We start from the raw sequence: 15794 nt of genomic DNA on the forward strand, positions 1-15794 counted from the left end.
CTCTTATCATGGTAACGTCGCTTTGCTGGGAAGTTTGTTTGTCTTTTGATATCAGTCAGTGTGACCTTTAAGACTCTGAAGTGTAAAAGCAGACTGTTCTCACAGAGCAATAGCAGTTCTTTCTCTCCACTCCCCAAATATCAGCATCGTGCTGTACGTGGGTGTGTAAATGTACAGTTTGTATAAAGGCAGTCTTAATAATTCTTTCCAAAGAAATCTCGATAATAAATTTAGAGCCAAAAAAGCGCTTTTTTTTTCCTGTTGAAAAACTTGTCTGGTAGTGTTTTCCTACTCTGTGCAGTAGCTTCAAAAAGGGAAAATGTTTGGGAAGTAAACTGAATACTCTGAACACTTCATTAAAATAGTGATTCTTACTGCATTGGTTCACTTTTGACTTTGTTCACTTTTGTTACTTTATTTATTGTGTTTTGCTACAGCTGTAAACTTTGCCGGTGACTTAGGAACACATATCGATCCTGTTGAACTCCTACTCCTCCCTCCCTGTCATAAATAACCCTTGTAAATAGGAATTTTCTGCCCGTCGGGTATTAGTTGTGTGAATTGTGCTGTACTTCTGTAATGCCAGATTTGCTAAAATGAGGAATCAATAAACAAAATCCTAAAGCTGTAGCTTCGTCTTGGCTCGACGGTTATTCCCAGAGGTCAGTGATTTACAAGAAGTGTACATGTGATGTTTGGGAAGTGGTTGAGTAAGTTTTATTGTGCCCAGCAGAGGGCATCATACTGTAGCAAATAATGTCTTGTTTTCTACCCTCAGAGTTGTTTGACCATCTATGGTTTGGTTCGGCTTCTCTCCTGCACTTAATACAACACCCACAGTGTCAACTGCAAAAGAAGAAATAAATCTAAAGGTGTGAATTTATATTGTATTCTTTCAAATGTTCATTCTTAAGTTGTCGAAAGTATCAAAGTATTGGTACTTTTGCAACACCACGTTTAAAAACAATACTAAGATTAGATAGTATCTAAAGCATTAAAGCTATTAAAAAGATATAAGAGCTCATTCAAGACCTGAATTCAGTTCAGTCTTTATTGCTTTATTGTCCTGCCTGAAATTTGACTCGCAGCAAAACCAGACGGTGCTCAGTGACTTTTTCTGTACAAACACTGCGTCTGTTACATTTAAAAGAAAAACCATACTTTGTGTGCCGAGGACCCTTTTTCCTTTTGCAGTGGTATCATAAAAGGTACACTGTAATTAAAAAAAAAATTTGAGAAAACTCAAAAGTTAAAGGCAACTCCCTCACTTGATTTTTTAGATTTAAATCAAACTCTTAAATGTAGAAATAAACCATAACAGTTTTGCTGTCCTGGAATCATTTGTTGAAATAATTTACTTTTCTTCTGTAGGCAAACTTGAATCTTCTGACTTTTTGAAAATTTGTATTTTTACAGTTGTTCACACGTCATTTTTTTGGGTGCTTGAAAATTAAATGGTTGCCATTGGATATATTAAATTATTAACCATTATTCACATTCACTTTAATGAGTTTACCCAACAATTTTTGGAGGATTTCTAAAAACTCAAATTTATCTAAAGAAGTAAAGTAAATTATCTCAACGAAACATTAGTTGTCAAAACTTTTTCAAAACTTGAGAGTTTGAGTTGGGCTCAAAAATCTGTTTAAGTTGGCTTGAAATTTAGCGTTTTCTCATCTTTTTTTTTTTTTTTAACAGTGTATCGCAGATTTACTATTATTGTTTCAAAGTTTAACATTCTGGTATCGTGACAGTTCTAGTTCATTCTAGCCATAATAAAGCAAGTTGTACTGAGTAAGACGCCAAACACACGAGCAATTAGTAATGTAGTGAATTTAATAAATGTCAGGTAGAGACTTGAAAGTCCATTACACATGGATACATAGGGTTTCTCAGCACGTACACATACATACATTCATGGAAGTGGCGACTGAAGGACTACACAGCAGCCACCACAATGAAAAATACAATGGTTACTGTACACAAAAGCGACAAGACATGCAGTGTTCATTTTTTGCAAAAACAAAGGAACAACAGGAAGTAAGACCATATGTAAAATAAGAAATGTTTCAGTAAATAAAATATATATTTGTCATTAAGTGCTTGTAAACAAGTAAGGCATTATATTACACGGTGGATGACAGCACTTGGTGACACCCTGGTGTTTAGTTGCACTCTTTGTTGAGGAGATTGTCCAGCTTACACACACAGATAGACGCTATCCTTCACCACCAGTCCACTGGATAGCAGTTTGCTACATGGCTTTCCCAAAAAAACAAAACAAAAAAAAGAGTCTGTTTGCTGCTCAACACTGGCAGATTTTCATGAATTCAGGAGAGGCTGCAGCCCTCACCTGCTGCTGCTGGTTAAAGGGAACAATCTGTACTTTTCACGTGGATGTCCAATCAGTGTTGATGGTAAATGTAGTCAGTTGGAGCAATCAGTTCCATGGTGTGTGCTATATTGATCTAGAAACCTGCAAAATCTGTCGTTCTTCCTGCATCCAGTGATGTCACCGTATGTAAGGAAGAACTACAGGCTGTTTCAGTTTGTATTTCTCATCTCCACCTCTGGGTAACCAGAGGATGTGCTATATTAGTATTTTTTGTTACATAACACTATCTTTTGGCCAGCAAAGTAATAGCTGGTGATAACATGGCAACGTGGGTGTGGGAAGCACAAGCTTGCCCGCAATGCATCCTGGTACATGTAGGCACTGCTTTTTCGGTCAATATAGCACACTAAGGAATTTATTGCTTCAACTGACCCTTCCGATGTCCCGCCCCTTTTTGCTGTATGGTCCAATAACAGCTGAGCAAACTTGGTACCTCTGTCAACTTTCTACTTTTCCTATAAAAGCCACATATAGTGTCACATCTTGAGTTAGCTAATCTTAGCTAGCTAGCTAACTAGCTAATGATTGATGTAAATAAGATAGCTGGTTAGCTAGTATTTTGATAACAGTACAGATAACAGGAAAAGAGGAAGTTGATGGAGGGACCAAGTTTGCTCAACTGTCATTAGAGCACAGATGGAAAAGGGTTGGGAGAGGTACAGCTGACAATATTTACCATCAACAGTGACTGGACATCCATCATGAAACCTGCCAAATTTTCCCTTTAATCTGTCATTGTCCAACTCTCATCAAGGCCTGTTTCTCAGGTGCAGCCTTCATCTGGAGGGTGCATTTACAACAGCCTCACATCAGGTCTCTGATAAGGACTTTAGGTTACAAAAGGTAAAATGTTCCTCATCCCCAGAGCATATTTAGAGCTGTAAAACATCCATTAAGAGCACCATTACTGGGATTTTTAATAAGCCTGGACCTGGTTTGGCAAAAGCTGGCACCCACTGCTGACGTGGTTCATCACCTTCTGCTTCAGCTGGGCCACTTGCTCCCTGAGGACGCTGGCCGTGGATGCCAGCTCGGTGTTCTGCGTTTTCAGGCTCTTGACCTTGTCCTCCAGCCGAGATATCCTCTCCAGTTTTCTCTTGCGGCATTTGGACGCGGCTATCCTGTTCCGCAGCTTCTTCCTCTCCGCCTTGATGCGCTCCTGGTTGTCCATGTCAATGGGAGACAGAGGGGGGCTGTCCCCGCCGAAGCTCTGCATGTCTGGGACCGTCTGCGGCTCGTCCTTCACCAACCCGGCGGACTGGAGTCGTGACAGAGCCGCCGCGGCCGCCGCCTGCTGCTGCGCGCTGGCGAGGTGCGCCGGAGGCGGCGGGAAGGGGATGGTGTCCGTGGAGTAGTTGATGGTGGTGGCTCCCAGCGGGCTGGCCGCATACCCGTTCAAAGTAGTGTACACAGGAAGGTCTGATGTCTGGAGCCCGGAGGAGCCGACCGCGTTGGATGATCCGAGCAGCTCCAGTCTGTCCACGGAGACGCAGCCCGCCTCGGTCAGCTGATTCTGCTTGTGGAGGTCCTCCAGAGCTTTCACGAAACCCTCCGCGAACTCCTGCTCGTCGCTGGCCGACTTCGTGTACAGGAACTGGGAGGTCGGGTTGGCGGCGGAGGTGACCAGTCCGTTTGACTGGATGATAAGGCGCTCCAGATCCGGAGAGGTGAGTTTCAAGAGTCCCAAGTCTGGCGAGTTGAGGAGTCCGTCTGTTTGTTTGAGCTCTGTGTTCTGCTCGTCCAGGTTCAGATTAATGTCTTTCTTCATCATCGTGCTCTGGGAGTAGATGCTGGAGCCCCTCGGAGAGTTCACCACGGTGCCTGTTGGGTAGAGGGTTGTTTCCATTCTACACCCTCACATGAGGGAGTGTGGATCGTTACGCATTAACACATCCAAACATGAGGAAATCAGCTGATCCTTATTTCTGTCCGATCCTACTTCCTTATCTCCCTCACCCTTTCAGTCGACCACTGTTGTCGCTGCCTTTAGGGGCTCTGATGTGTCCGTCCTGCGCGCCTCTGATATTGTCTTTTCCCGATGGCACGACTGCTATGCGCAGCGCCAGACCTCGCTCGCTTTCTAGCCCTAAAAATTCCATTATGTCACTCCAGAGCGCGCAGATTGGCCCAAAATGACGTTGGTTTCCGGTTCAATTTGAATAAGGGGCCGAGCCGGTCTTTATTGCCATGGAGACTTTAAGTAAACTACAAACAGTGCAATGCATTGTGGTTTGATGTCATAGCATAAAAAAGCTCAGGGTCGCCAAAAGAGAGCAGAGACTGGGCGGGGAAGGTGTAAGAGGCGAAGGCTAAGAAGAGGAAGAACAGAGGAGAGCAGGCCGTACAGAAAATATGTCCTCAACTCACAGAAAATAAGTCTTCAGCTCACAGAAAATGTGTCCTCAACTCTAAGACTGTCTGAAAAGACTTAAAGCAAGACTTTAGATAATATAAGATTTGACTCTACAAGTGTTAACATACAATAATAATAGAACAGAAAAGAAACACAACACTATAAAATGGAGTAGAAATTATAGGACAGAGTAGAATAGAATAGAAAAGGGGCAGCAGAACGAAATAGATTACCAGTTTGGTCTATAGAATAGAGTAGAACGCTGACGACTGGGTCAGAACCACAGGTGGGTCACAGGAGATTTTATCTGGGTCCCCAAATAAATAAAAGACTATTAAGCCAATTCTGTAATTTTAAAATTTATATCTGCACATTTTAGCATTCAAAATGTGTTTATTATTTTACTGATGAGAGGAACAAAAACAGGAGCCCGTTAATTAAATTTAAATGCATTTATTTTGTCTCATTTATGAAGTAGACTTAAAATGTTCTGTTGTTTTTCCGATAAGAGTAAATAAAAACAATTAGATGGTCTGTTAACTCATATTAAATGACTTTATTTCTCATTGTTTTAACACGTGTATATGTTTTCAATAAAGCGTCAAGATAACATAAGGTGGAAATGGCAGTAAAATTGGTATGAATGAATCAACTCTTTATTGATAAAGCCTATTGTGACGTGGGTCCCCAGGAGAAAAGTTTGGGAAACACTGTCATAGAAAATAATGTACAAATAAAACATAAATATATAGAATAGAATAGCACAGGGTATTGAGCAGCACAGCAAAATGTAGAATCATTAAAACATCATAGAATAGGAGCAGCCAGACAAATAGAGGCCTTTCACTCTGTATATTCCTATCCCAGGGCTATCCTTAGCCCTGAGTTAACCCTGAGATAAATTAACCCGGGGTTAATCTAAGCGCTAAACACACAGCTAATGTTTACATTCTATACTGAGGTGTGACTACTCTTTAAAAGCCTTTAGCTCCATTTCACACGGTGTCATTTTGGCTCAGTGTTTAGCACAGTGCCTAAGCAGGGTCACAACCCCCTGGCTAAAGTCCGGGGTTAGCCCACTTTGGAAAGTGCGTGTGTGAACGCGCTCTTAGCCTGGGGCTAACAGCTCCGTTAGCATGAGGCTAACAAGATTCTAAGAATTCTTTTGACCCTGGGGTAAATGCAGTGTGAAAAGCTGCATAGACTCCTGATCAGCCCGTCTTAAGTCCCGCCCCTTTTCGCTCTGCGCTCCACTTACAGCTGAGCGTGAAAGCGTGATATATACATCTTCGTTTTGTTGACATTAGCAAATAGCTAGCTAACAAGCCAGCTAAACTACATCAATCATTGGCTAGCTAGTTAGCCAGTGTTTTGCTAACATTACTTAGCTAATTATGTATTATTTTGCTCACACTGGCCAACTTAAGATGTGACCCTCTATGTTGCTTTGGAGAAAGTCGTCTGCGGTACCGAGTTTGCCCAACTGAAAAGAGGGCGGGGCTTAGGGAGGTCCATTTGGTCTCTGGTATTTAGTGTTCAAGTTCAAACTGAATTCAGATTTAATTCCAGCTGATCAGACCTGCCAGCTGCTCTTGTTCCAGCTCTTCAGGGCTCAGTGGTCACATTCAACCTTCACGCAGCACCAAGACAGAGAGAGACAGACGTGAAATGAAGTGTTACAAAGTGTTCTGAAAGAGTTTCTGGGAAATTGAGCGTGAACTAGAAAAGGGAAGGAAACAGTGACAGTCGAATGAGGAAACCATGTGTTTTCTGTGAGTGAAAGTGGGCATGTGGAAAGGCTAACGCGCTGACATGTCCATCAGTGGCTACAAACATGTTTTCATGGTTTAAATGGACGTGCCTGTTGGATCTTGAGTCACCCTCGGCCTCTTTATGTATACAGTTTGTTCCAAAACAGGTGCACAGAGTTTAGTCATCATAACAATGGAACACAAAGCACTGACATTTCATATATTTATACATATTTATTCAAAACAAAATGAAGGAATTAATTATAAATCCTTTTTACGGCAGCCATTTTGCCGTGTAAACACAGGTGTTACCCATCATACTAATTTCGGTTCCATTACTTTCGTTCAAACAGAGTCAGGGTGCTGTTATTGTGCTTGTTGGCTCACTGGAAAGGCTCTGCTCCACTAATGGGACCTTAATTATTAAAATTAATTATTTCCTATCAACATAGTTGCCATGAAAAAAAATCTATTAATATTTAGGCGATTTATTTTATTTGACGTCACACTCAGGGTAGGAAGCTCAAATGCTGTTATCAAAAGGATAATATTGTACTGTTGTGTTTCAGGTTGTAACTCTGATAAATAATTATCGTTTCACTGCTTCCAGATTGATCAGCAACTGACAAGACAATGGACAAACCTGGAGGAATATAGGGCCATATTTCAAGCTAAAACAACATATTTTATAATTTTTTTTATCGTGAGACAACAGCTAACGTTAGCATTAACCACCTCTTTGCTAACAGTGCCGTTTGATAGTGTTACATGATATGATAATTCTATCATAATTTTCTAATTTTCTATCATATTGAGTAACACTATCAAATGGTACTGTTAGCAAGGAAGTGGTTAAACGCTAACGCTAGCTTTTGTCTCATGTTAGCTGATGGGTTATCATATGTTGTTTTGGCTTAAAATATGGCCTCATATCCCTCTGGATTTCCACTATCCCTTGTATTTTCAGTTGCTGATCAATCAGGAAGCAATGAAACGATGACGACTTTTATACGACTTGTCACCTGGAACGCAGCAGTATGACATTCGAGCGTGACATCAGAGGACTCGTCCTCTGATGGCTGCTTGCAGCAGGATAACGCACCGTGTCACAAAGCTGAAATCATCTCAAACTGGTCTCTTGAACAGGACAGTGAGTTCACTGTACTCCAGTGGCCTCCACAGTCACCAGATCTCAATCCAGTAGAGCACCTTTGGGATGGAGACAAATCTACAGCAACTGTGTGATTCTATCATGTCAATATAGAAAAAAAAATCCAGCACCTTGTTGAATTTATGCCATGAAGAATTAAGGCAGTCCTGAAGGCTAAAGGGGGTCCAAACTGGTACTAGCAAGGTGTACCTAATAAAGTGGCTGGTGAGTGTATATCCATGCATATAAACATACACTCTATTCTTTTTCGTGGGAGTGTTTTGGTAGCTGAAGGGTTACAGCGTGTGCTGTATGGCCACATGTTTGCAAACCATAGACGCTTCAGTTCCAGCTGGCGACCTTTGTTGCATGTCATATCTCTCTGCCGTTTTTTTTTTCTTGTCTGTCTCTGTTCCAATTTAATGAAGGCAGAAAAAATGAACTCTTATGTAATAGAGCATTCTAGAGTAGGAAGTAAAAGGGACAAACACAGTGTACATCCAGTATACAGTATATAAGACACTGATTGTGGCCCTGTGGTGGAAACTACAGTAGATTATTGTTATTCTGCCCGAACACAGCGAGGACGTCAGCAGACTGTCTGCATCAGCACCACAGAGCAGAGAGGGCATCATTAGTTTCCATGGCAACACTGACATAGCAAGTGACGCAGGCGAGAGAAAGAGAGAGAGAGAGAGAGAGAGAGAGAAAGGTGAATGGGTTGAGGGAGAAGATGAGGCCGCGAGCGACTGCAGTGCAGGTTGTGTAGGTGGTCAGAGGAGGTGTGTTATACTGTGTGTGTCTGGGTGTGTGTGTGTGTGTGTGTGTGTGTGGTTCAAAGGCACAAATCAATGTTGATTCTGTGTAACCTTAGAGGCACCCGCATGAATGAGAGAAAGAAAAAAAAAAACACACATCTCCACCCTATGGAGAACATATTATCTTCACTATGCCAGCTTGGAGCCACATAGGGTGAAGTGTCCAGAATGTGTGAGTCATTTCACAACCCGAGGGTGTGGACCGCAGAGCACACCGAGAACCAAGAAAAAAAAAAAAAAAAAGAGCCGTTCCTGTGAGGCAATATTAGATTAGCTCTGCCTTCATGACAACAAAAAACAAGGTTGTCCTCCGAATGCAGGTAATGGAGTGTGTCAGAGGTTGAGTAAGTTTTTAATTTCTCCTCCCCTCAGCCTGAGAAGTGTCCTTTGACTTGAACTCTCCTGGGAGAAGCTGACTGCGGCCTGTGTGTTCAGCACCGCCCTGTGTCACACTGTGTCACACTGTGTCACACTGTGTCACTCTGTTACAGTGCATACATTCACACCTGGGAGCTGCCCATTCATTCATTTAGGTTATTTTTTTGTAATCCATTTTTTTTTTGGTTGTTTTTCATTCATTTTGTGTTCATTTTTTGTTTTGGATTGAATTTTTAATAGTTTTAGGTTGTTTTTTAAATTTGTTTTTGATTTTAGGTTGTTTTTATATTAATTTTAGGTTGTTTTTATATTTATTTTAGGTTATTTTTTAAATTAATCTATTTTAGGTTTCATTTAGTTAAAAATTCATTGATTTATTTTAGGTTGTTTTTATTCATTTTTTTTAATTTTAGGTTGTTTTTCACTCATTTTAGATGGCCTTTGTGTTCATTTTTAATTTTATTTTCTTATTTCTGTCTTTTTTATTAGTTTTGCTTTGTTTTTTTTTTTGTTTTTTGTATTTATTATAGGTTGTTTTTTGATTTATTTATTTTAGGTTTAGTTTTCTCAAAGTCATTGTTTCATTCTAGGTTGCATTATTTTAGGGTTATATATTTTTTTTAATTAATTTTATTTTAGGTTTAGGTGTTCATTGTTTTATTCTAGTTTTTTTTAATCATTTTAGTTTTTTATTATTATTCATTGTAGGTTGTTGTAGGTAATTATATTATTTATTTATTTGTTTGTTTATTTATTTATTAAAATTTGTTTGTTTTTGTTTTTTTAATTCATTTTAGGTCGTTGTTTTATTGATTTCTTAATTTTAGCTGCTCACTCAGGGCAGCTCTCCTAACCTTTAATCCAGTGATGCATGGTTTTCATTTTCAGTGCACATGTGGCTTGAATTAAACTCTATTGCATTAAAACACTTGGATTAAAAGGATCAGTTTTCATTCTGTTCTGTCTGCTTTACAAACCTGCCTTGTGGTGCGAAGTGAAAAAAAAATACAAATTCTCCTCTATTGTTTTTTTTCTCTCTCTCTCTCTCTCTCTCTCTCTCTCTCTCTCTCTCTTCTTCTTCTTCTTCTTAGAGTTGATTCAGATGCATTACTGTGTTGCAGGATGAACTGCTGTGGACAGATGCATGCCCGTACAGTAGATGGCAGTATGATCCATCCAGACTTGGTGTGTCATTTCCTGTCAGCTGTGAGCCAGAAGAAGACAGCAGCGAGCCTAGACAATCCTGGGATTCTTGTGTGGGATATTTGATCCCTTTATCATAAATCTATGACAGTTCCTGTCATAACAGCCGAGGATAATGGCCAATAAGAAGAAAGTAATAGTAACAGGTGAGAGGTTTTAATTGGTCAAATGATATCTGTATTGTCACTACAGAGCTGTGAGACTTTCCTACTTATGTCTGAGCTGCACAGTTGATCTGCTTAAAATGATTTCACTGTTATGTTTTATTATAAACGTGATGAGGGTGCTTTCAGAAATAATGTTCTGCAGAGAGCGATGCTGCTGTCAGGAGAGAAGGTGTTTGTCTGTTGCTTTAAGGAAACAAAGATGTGCATCAGGAGGAGACATTTCATCTTATTTGCAACACAAAACTCCTTATCTGCTCAGCTGCAAGGAGGACAGGAGTATCATGTGTTACTACCACAATTAATGTTTAACCTGATGCAACCTTTAGACTTTAAATAGAGTCCCTTTTTTATCTCCTCTATCCATGACAGATAAGCATCCTTGATTACTTTTTAATTTACTTTGCCTGGTGTGGCATTACTGCAGTGAAGAATCCTGTTCAACAATCTTTTCTCTGCAGGTTTTGAGCCTTTCGGAGAGCACGCAGTGAACTCCAGCTGGGTGGCAGTGCAGGTAATCAGTAATCAGGGTGTTCATATTTAACAAAGGTGCCAGACGAGGACTTGAGTTTTGGTGTAGACTCAATATGACACTTAAAAAGGACTTTGTATTTTATGATCTGATGTCTGCCTTATCTCCAAAACCCTAATAACTCAACATGGCAATGTCTCTTTCCAGACATCCTGACCCAGTTACTGAAGATAATCCACAGACTGTGTAGTGAGCATTTTCATGAAGGATCTATTTTATATTTTCAAAACAGACAGATTTTTTTTTATGACATTCAGAAACTCTTTCAAAGTGTCCAAAGAGACCAACTCCTGGAGATTTAGGTGATTTTGCAGCATATTTAAACACCCTTTTTCCCTGATCACTGCAGACTTTGCTGACGGCATCAGTAGGCACTGTGAAGATGCCTGTATTAAACATCCCCACAGTCCAGCAAAAACAAAGGTGGCAGGAACAACTTTCTGTTTGGCCTCAAAGGAAAAATGGGACTTTCTGAAAACATCCAGTCATGGATGAGAAGCTCGTGCTCAGGACAGTGTGGGATGTAAACATTAATGATGTCCTTTTCAGCTGAGCTGTAACCTCTTATTTACGAGTAGATGCACTGTTTCTCGTTTTTTTAATTATTTTTTGTGCATTTTATTTCTTTATTCGATGACTGAAGTGGGACAGGAAAGGGGGAGTGAGTGTGAGGATAACAGGCAGCAAAGTGCTGCAGTCTATGAGTATATGAGCCAGCTGAGCTACCAGGGCACCGACACACGTTTCCTTCTGCACTGTTATACGTTTGGGTGGATGTAGTTTGTTAGAGAGAAACTAGTTCCTACATGAAACTGCTCACAGCAAGGTCTGTGGATTATCTTGAGTAACCAGATCATGATTTGCATTTTTTTGGCACACCACAAGCTGAATCCCATTGAGTTATATTATATTCAAGAGAAGGCAGATATCTCTACAGCTGATATCTCCAAAACTTGGTAACTCACACAAAAAATATGAATTGCATGGGTAAGAGGTGTTTCCTCACTTGAGTAAAGGAATGTTTATGTTGTTTTATGTGTTATTGTTGGTCTGTAAAGCCCTTTAGGAGAGAAATGAAGGTGTGAATATGTACTGTACATGTTTTCTGTGCTCACAGGAGCTGGAGCGATTAGGTCTGGGTGAAGCAGTAGACCTTCATGTGTGTGAGGTGCCTGTTGAATATCAGGCTGTTCAGAACCTTCTGCCTTCACTGTGGGAAGAACACCAGCCACAGGTATTCAAAGAAATACACAATACTGTCGCTAAAAACACATTTTCCTGTCATACTTCTCATGAAATGTTGCTAAAATCTGTCAATCAGTCCAAACTAACCTCCACCACCTCCGTCTTTTTTGCTCGTGCGAGCAGTTAGTTGTCCATGTCGGTGTTTCTGGGTTAGCCACCACTGTCACTCTGGAGCAGTGCGGCCACAACAAGGGTTACAAACGCCTGGACAACTGCAAGTTCTGCCCGGCTTCACAGTGTTGCATCGAGAACGGCCCCGACTGCATACAGTCGGTCCTGGACATGCATGCAGTCTGCAAAAGGGTCAACGACTCCGACCTCGGGGTCACTCTATCCGTGTCTAAGGATGCTGGAAGGTAAGTGATGCTATGACCACGTTTAGGATAAGTCACACATGAAGGAAGGAGGGAAGGACCAGTGTAGAATTTGCATACATATTTACGAATATTACATTTTACACACTGGACCTAAATGTCTCAGTAAGTCTTAAATGGAATTCAGCCATCATAAGTCACAAAATGACTTTTTTTTATTTTAATTTAAATACAAAAAGGAAATATAATAAATAAAATGTAAATGCATAGTCTGTTCATGGTTAGCTGTGAGAAATAAAATGATCAGTAATACAAATAATAATAATGTTTATTGCCATTGTTATTTTGTACACAGGAAAATATATTATTGTAATGCAGTAAGTGATAACATGATTCCCTACAATCAGCCAACTAAATGTTTGTTCATTTTATATTAAAGATACAACATATGTATTGTCTTAAAGGCGTAGTTCAAAATTTTGCATCATCATGCAGACGGCAAAAAATCACAATTGAAATGATCTGAAAAAAACAACAACCTAGAAATCCCAAAGATGACAATTGGTTTGACGAAGTATGTAAAGAAATTAGAGAAAAGTTTAGGAGATTATCCAATCAAAAACACAGACATTTGGCATGCAATAGTAGGGTAAACACAGGTGTTACCAATAATACTAATTTAGGTCCCGCTCCATTTAGTGTAGCAGAACGTTTTCATTAAGCCAACAAGCACAATAGCAGCACCCTGACTGTTTGACTTTACTGGAACAGAACCTAAATTAGTATCATTGATAACACCTGTGTTTACCTGCTATTTTATTATAAAATGACTGCTGTTAGAAAGGTCTATTGCAAAAGTGCATAATAATTAAGGCTGTTTTATTTCTTAGCTCATTTTGAAATGCCTTAACAGCCTGCTGTTTTGCAAAGTTGACACAGAGACTCCCCTTTAGCTCTCTAACTTGTTTTCTGACTATTTTGTCTGGTGGAGTGATTATACAAACTTACATAACCTAACATCCTTTGGCTGCCTGACAGGTATCTGTGTGACTACACCTACTACACCTCTCTGCACCTGGGGCAGGGTCGCTCCGCCTTCATCCACGTGCCTCCGCTCGGAAAACCCTACAGCAGCCAGGACCTGGGCAGAGCTCTTCAGGCCGCCGTGCAGGAGATGCTGAAAGTGCTGGAGCTGGATCACGAACACAACGAGGGCTGCAATCACAAGCATCAACACCAGCATGACCACTGATGACTCACAACCTGAGAGGAATGCACCGAAACGGACCACAGGTTTTACTACAAGGTTCTATCAATGTGACTCCTAAGGCAAATTAAATGATAACTGATTTAGTTGTGTGAAAAAAATTCAGTAACCTGTGACTTATAGTGGGGGTAGTGATGACTCAAGATAGTCACATGCGCTCTGATCATCCGGTGCGTTCGCCTAAATGCATATATCCATGTAAAGAAGAGGGGGTTGCACTCAGGAATATGTCATTTTACAAACTTTTACTCCATCATCTCTCTCAATAAGTTGCACAAAACATTTTCAGCCATCTGGTCTTCATCAGTTTGTACAAACACAAACATACAATCCTGACTTACGTAATCATGCCAGGTGAGTTATCAGGTGAAAACAATCACTGTGACTTCTCATTGAATGGAATCATATATAGTTAACAGCAGAGGTGGGAAGTAACTAAGTTCAAATACTCTGTTACTGTACTTAAGTAGAGTTCAGGTATCTGTAAAAACAACGTAAAAGACGTATCGATGTAACGACGTAAATAACGTAAAAAGACATAAGTAGACAAAAGGACCAAAAGCGTTAAAAGACAAAAATAATGTAAAAGAGGTAACTAGGCAAGAATTACTTAAAAGATGTAATGTGATGAAAACAACATAAGATACCAGTTAGCTTTGCACAGAAACAGCTGGTAGAAATGTCCTTCAGAGGACGACTTTTTACTTTATACTTTGAGTACATTTCAGAGCCTGTACTTTTTCATTTTTACTGTTTTTTACTCAAGTATCTGCACTTCAACTTGAGTAAAGAATATGTGTCCTTTCACCACCTCTGGTTAACAAGTTGACAACACAAACTCACAGCTGTGCGTTTAAATTCTCTACTGTCTCACCTGAAATTTACCTGTCAGACTTTACTAATAAACATCATCACCAAACATTCGGGTGCAACCCTCTCCTCTTTTCAGACTCAACAATTAGCAACAACAATTAGCTCCGGACGTTAGCGGCATGAACAGCAAACTCATGTCTGAATTTGGTGCTTTTAACTGTAATATAAGTGCCATGTGTTGTATCGTGTGTTGTAAAAGCACCCTGACTACAGCATCTGTGTCCTGCATGTGTGGGTGTGAATGTGTGTGCAGGACTAGTGGGTATCATGTCTCCGCTGTCCTGCCTCTGATCTTCCATGAGACTGTGAAAATAGATGTCAACTCAGCAACAATTATGGACACGTTAACATTGTGTCATGTGAAAAGGCTGGATTTATACGACTATATTGACAGAGAATCAGTAGTACTAACACAGTAGTGGCTAAAACTACGAGTTATATATGGTGACACACTTTGGGAACGTTTACAGTTACACTAACTTGCTTTACGCTCACTTTTTAAGCCACATCCTCTCACTGATTCAAAGTATTTTAGTCCTCTTGGTATGACGTGGTTGTTGTCTTGGAATTATGATGTCATTCCCTTGTGATGCTTGTATTTGCACCAGAGAAAAATGTGATGACTTTAAAAATGACGGGAACCTGAAGACATTTTCACGCTTACAATGATTTGTTTATCTCAGGGAATATATTGCACATGCAATCAATATTAAGTAATGTGATTACTTTCGATGTGCGTCCTGTGTGTGTAGTGCAGCTGCGCAAAGCAAAGCCGGCTTGAAGCTGTGTATCATTAAAAACACTTTGCACAGGCTAATGCTTTTATTTCTTTTTCTTCACCCTTCCAGTGTTCATCTTTTTACGCGTGTGGGATGTTCAATACAAAAACAAACAAGACAGTGTGTAAAAACCTCACATTTATGACTGAAACACTGTAAAATGAGGTAAACATTGGCTGAGGACGAAATGATACTAAGACAAGAGGGTAATAACAAAAATACAACCACAGAAAAAAAATGTGTGATGTGTTACACAGAGAACCACACCTGAGAAAAAAATTGTACGTCAGCATTTATTCTGCCAAAGCATTTTATTACTTGTGATCACAAAGTGAACACTGTGTACTTTGAAAGATGAAATGCTTATGCAGTAAGTTATGCCTTGATTTGGTCATTTGAGCTTCTCACTAACTGGCACCTGAAAACTAAGGTCACGGCCTGGCAGATGAATAAAGACATTTCAGGGCAAAGAGAATGAGAGATCAGAGTTTCAGAGAGATTAAGACCAGTAATAAGATATTTTTCTGCAGTGAGATGTAAAACCTGCTTGTAAGTTTCTTAGGAAATTGTCC

The 15794-nt window shown here is 40.0% G+C and overlaps 2 protein-coding genes across 3 annotated transcripts; one reads left to right on the forward strand and one right to left on the reverse strand.

The window, feature by feature from the left end:
- Window positions 1-1818: 1818 nt before the first annotated feature.
- On the reverse strand, window positions 1819-4466 carry LOC146317456 (transcription factor JunD-like). Its single transcript, XM_084732367.1, has one exon. The coding sequence runs from the start codon at window positions 4239-4241 to the stop codon at window positions 3312-3314; it is 930 nt and encodes a 309-aa protein (XP_084588493.1). The 5' UTR covers window positions 4242-4466; the 3' UTR covers window positions 1819-3311.
- Window positions 4467-9949: 5483 nt separating this feature from the next.
- Window positions 9950-15260, forward strand: LOC146317457 (pyroglutamyl-peptidase 1-like). Of its 2 annotated transcripts, none has more exons than XM_084733025.1 (5): window positions 9950-10105; window positions 10673-10726; window positions 11862-11978; window positions 12113-12345; window positions 13342-15260. In XM_084733025.1, the coding sequence occupies exons 1-5, from the start codon at window positions 9968-9970 to the stop codon at window positions 13553-13555; spliced, it is 756 nt and encodes a 251-aa protein (XP_084589151.1). In that variant the 5' UTR covers window positions 9950-9967; the 3' UTR covers window positions 13556-15260. The 2 variants fall into 2 exon arrangements, with proteins under 2 accessions (XP_084589151.1, XP_084589150.1); XM_084733024.1 differs by having other exon boundaries at window positions 10037-10194; window positions 10674-10726.
- The last annotated feature ends 534 nt before the right edge of the window (window positions 15261-15794 follow it).

The sequence above is a fragment of the Lutjanus erythropterus genome, chromosome 12, assembly GCF_056507025.1.
Source record: "Lutjanus erythropterus isolate fLutEry1 chromosome 12, fLutEry1.hap2, whole genome shotgun sequence".
Taxonomy (NCBI): domain Eukaryota; kingdom Metazoa; phylum Chordata; class Actinopteri; order Lutjaniformes; family Lutjanidae; genus Lutjanus; species Lutjanus erythropterus.

What these genes read in the sequence shown, in the direction of transcription:
- LOC146317456 (XM_084732367.1), bottom strand. Translation starts at nt 4,241, where the DNA reads ATGGAAACAACCCTCTACCCAACAGGCACCGTGGTGAACTCTCCGAGG.
- LOC146317457 (XM_084733025.1), top strand. Translation starts at nt 9,968, where the DNA reads ATGAACTGCTGTGGACAGATGCATGCCCGTACAGTAGATGGCAGTATG. An exon ending in CCAGCTGGGTGGCAGTGCAG is followed by an intron (nt 10,727 to 11,861) that starts GTAATCAGTAAT and finishes CTGTGCTCACAG; the next exon opens with GAGCTGGAGCGATTAGGTCT. An exon ending in GGGAAGAACACCAGCCACAG is followed by an intron (nt 11,979 to 12,112) that starts GTATTCAAAGAA and finishes TCGTGCGAGCAG; the next exon opens with TTAGTTGTCCATGTCGGTGT.